This window comes from Argentina anserina, chromosome 4 (assembly GCF_933775445.1).
Source record: "Argentina anserina chromosome 4, drPotAnse1.1, whole genome shotgun sequence".
NCBI classification, from domain to species: Eukaryota; Viridiplantae; Streptophyta; class Magnoliopsida; order Rosales; family Rosaceae; genus Argentina; species Argentina anserina.
In genome coordinates, this window is record NC_065875.1 from 12,029,077 (window position 1) to 12,030,350 (window position 1,274).

Below are 1,274 nucleotides of genomic sequence, written 5' to 3' on the forward strand. Positions count from 1 at the left end.
ATTTTCTTATTTGCTCTTTGATAATGTGCATCCACGTACGAGTACCTGACGAATACGAATACGTTTTCTCCGATTAGTACGAATACGCGGCACATAGTTGGCGTGGAAGGATCCGGGGCCCGCCTAAAACCCGAGCTTCTTAATTTGCGTGTCGAAACATCCAGACAGGTAGCTCACTCCACTCTCGACCTCTCCTATATAAAACCCTAACCTCTTCCCCTTTCATACTCATCACTAACAACTTTCGGTTTCATCATTCTCTCTTCCTTCTCAAACAAACAATGGCGTTGATAACATCACCGGCGGCAAGGCTCGGGTTGACGACGGTCCTGATGTCTCTCCTCTTTGTGGTGTCACACGGCTACGGCGGGCTAATCGGGGGGAGAAGGCCGGTAGAGAACGTGAAGACGAACAAGCAGGTGCACGAGCTGGGGAGGTTCTCGGTGGAGGAGTACAATCGCATGCGGAGGCAGAGCTTGAGGAGCAGCGGCGGCGGAGAGCTTCAGTTCAGGGAGGTGGTGGAGGCGGAGACTCAGGTGGTCTCGGGGATCAAGTACTATTTGAAGATCTCCACCGTGAGGAGTGGACTCAATGGAGGAACTCCTTTGTTGTTTGATTCTCAGGTCGTCGTTAAGCCGTGGCTCCGCTCCAAGCGATTGCTCAACTTTGCGCCTCACAATTGATGAGATTAATCAGATCAAGATCTGTGTCTTAATGATAACAGGGGTGTTTTTGCTTAATTACTAATCTAGTTTTCTGATGGTTTTGGGGGTACGATGTAATATTTTTGTCTGAATCATAACATGCAGCTCTTGTTGGAATTAATAAATGAATAGCTTTGCTCCTTGATCTCGATCTGCTGCTGCCTTATTATTTTCCTTGTGTTTATTGTTTTTTGGTTTGTACTTATTTTTCTTGTTTAACCAAGTTGTAATTAACTGAACTGAAATGTTGGGATATCTGCTAGTAAAACTTTTGGTCGTGATTTTGATGTTCAAGTAAATTCCGACAAATATAGAGATCACTAGGTTGAGTTTGAGCAGGTGATGCATGCTGGAGTTTAAAGTTTGTTACAACAAAGTTGGATTCTTGTAATTTTGTACAGACAACAGAGATATAAGAGTGGGTGTACCTTACTAATTAACATCTACGTAAGCTTCAAGGGAAAATTCTGCCTAATCTATTTAAAATACTAATCTATTGCATGCAGTTATCATATAAAAAAATAAAAAAAAAATCTTCAGCTATGACTTGCTAGCTACATTAGCATATAT

The 1,274-nt window shown here is 42.7% G+C and overlaps 1 protein-coding gene across 1 annotated transcript; it reads left to right on the forward strand.

Annotated features, from left to right (window-relative positions):
- The first annotated feature begins 281 nt into the window (after positions 1–281).
- On the forward strand, positions 282–683 carry LOC126791887 (cysteine proteinase inhibitor B). Its single transcript, XM_050518384.1, has one exon. The coding sequence runs from the start codon at positions 282–284 to the stop codon at positions 681–683; it is 402 nt and encodes a 133-aa protein (XP_050374341.1).
- Positions 684–1,274: the final 591 nt, after the last annotated feature.

Coding starts and splice junctions, on each gene's coding strand:
- LOC126791887 (XM_050518384.1), top strand. CDS start 282: ATGGCGTTGATAACATCACCGGCGGCAAGGCTCGGGTTGACGACGGTC.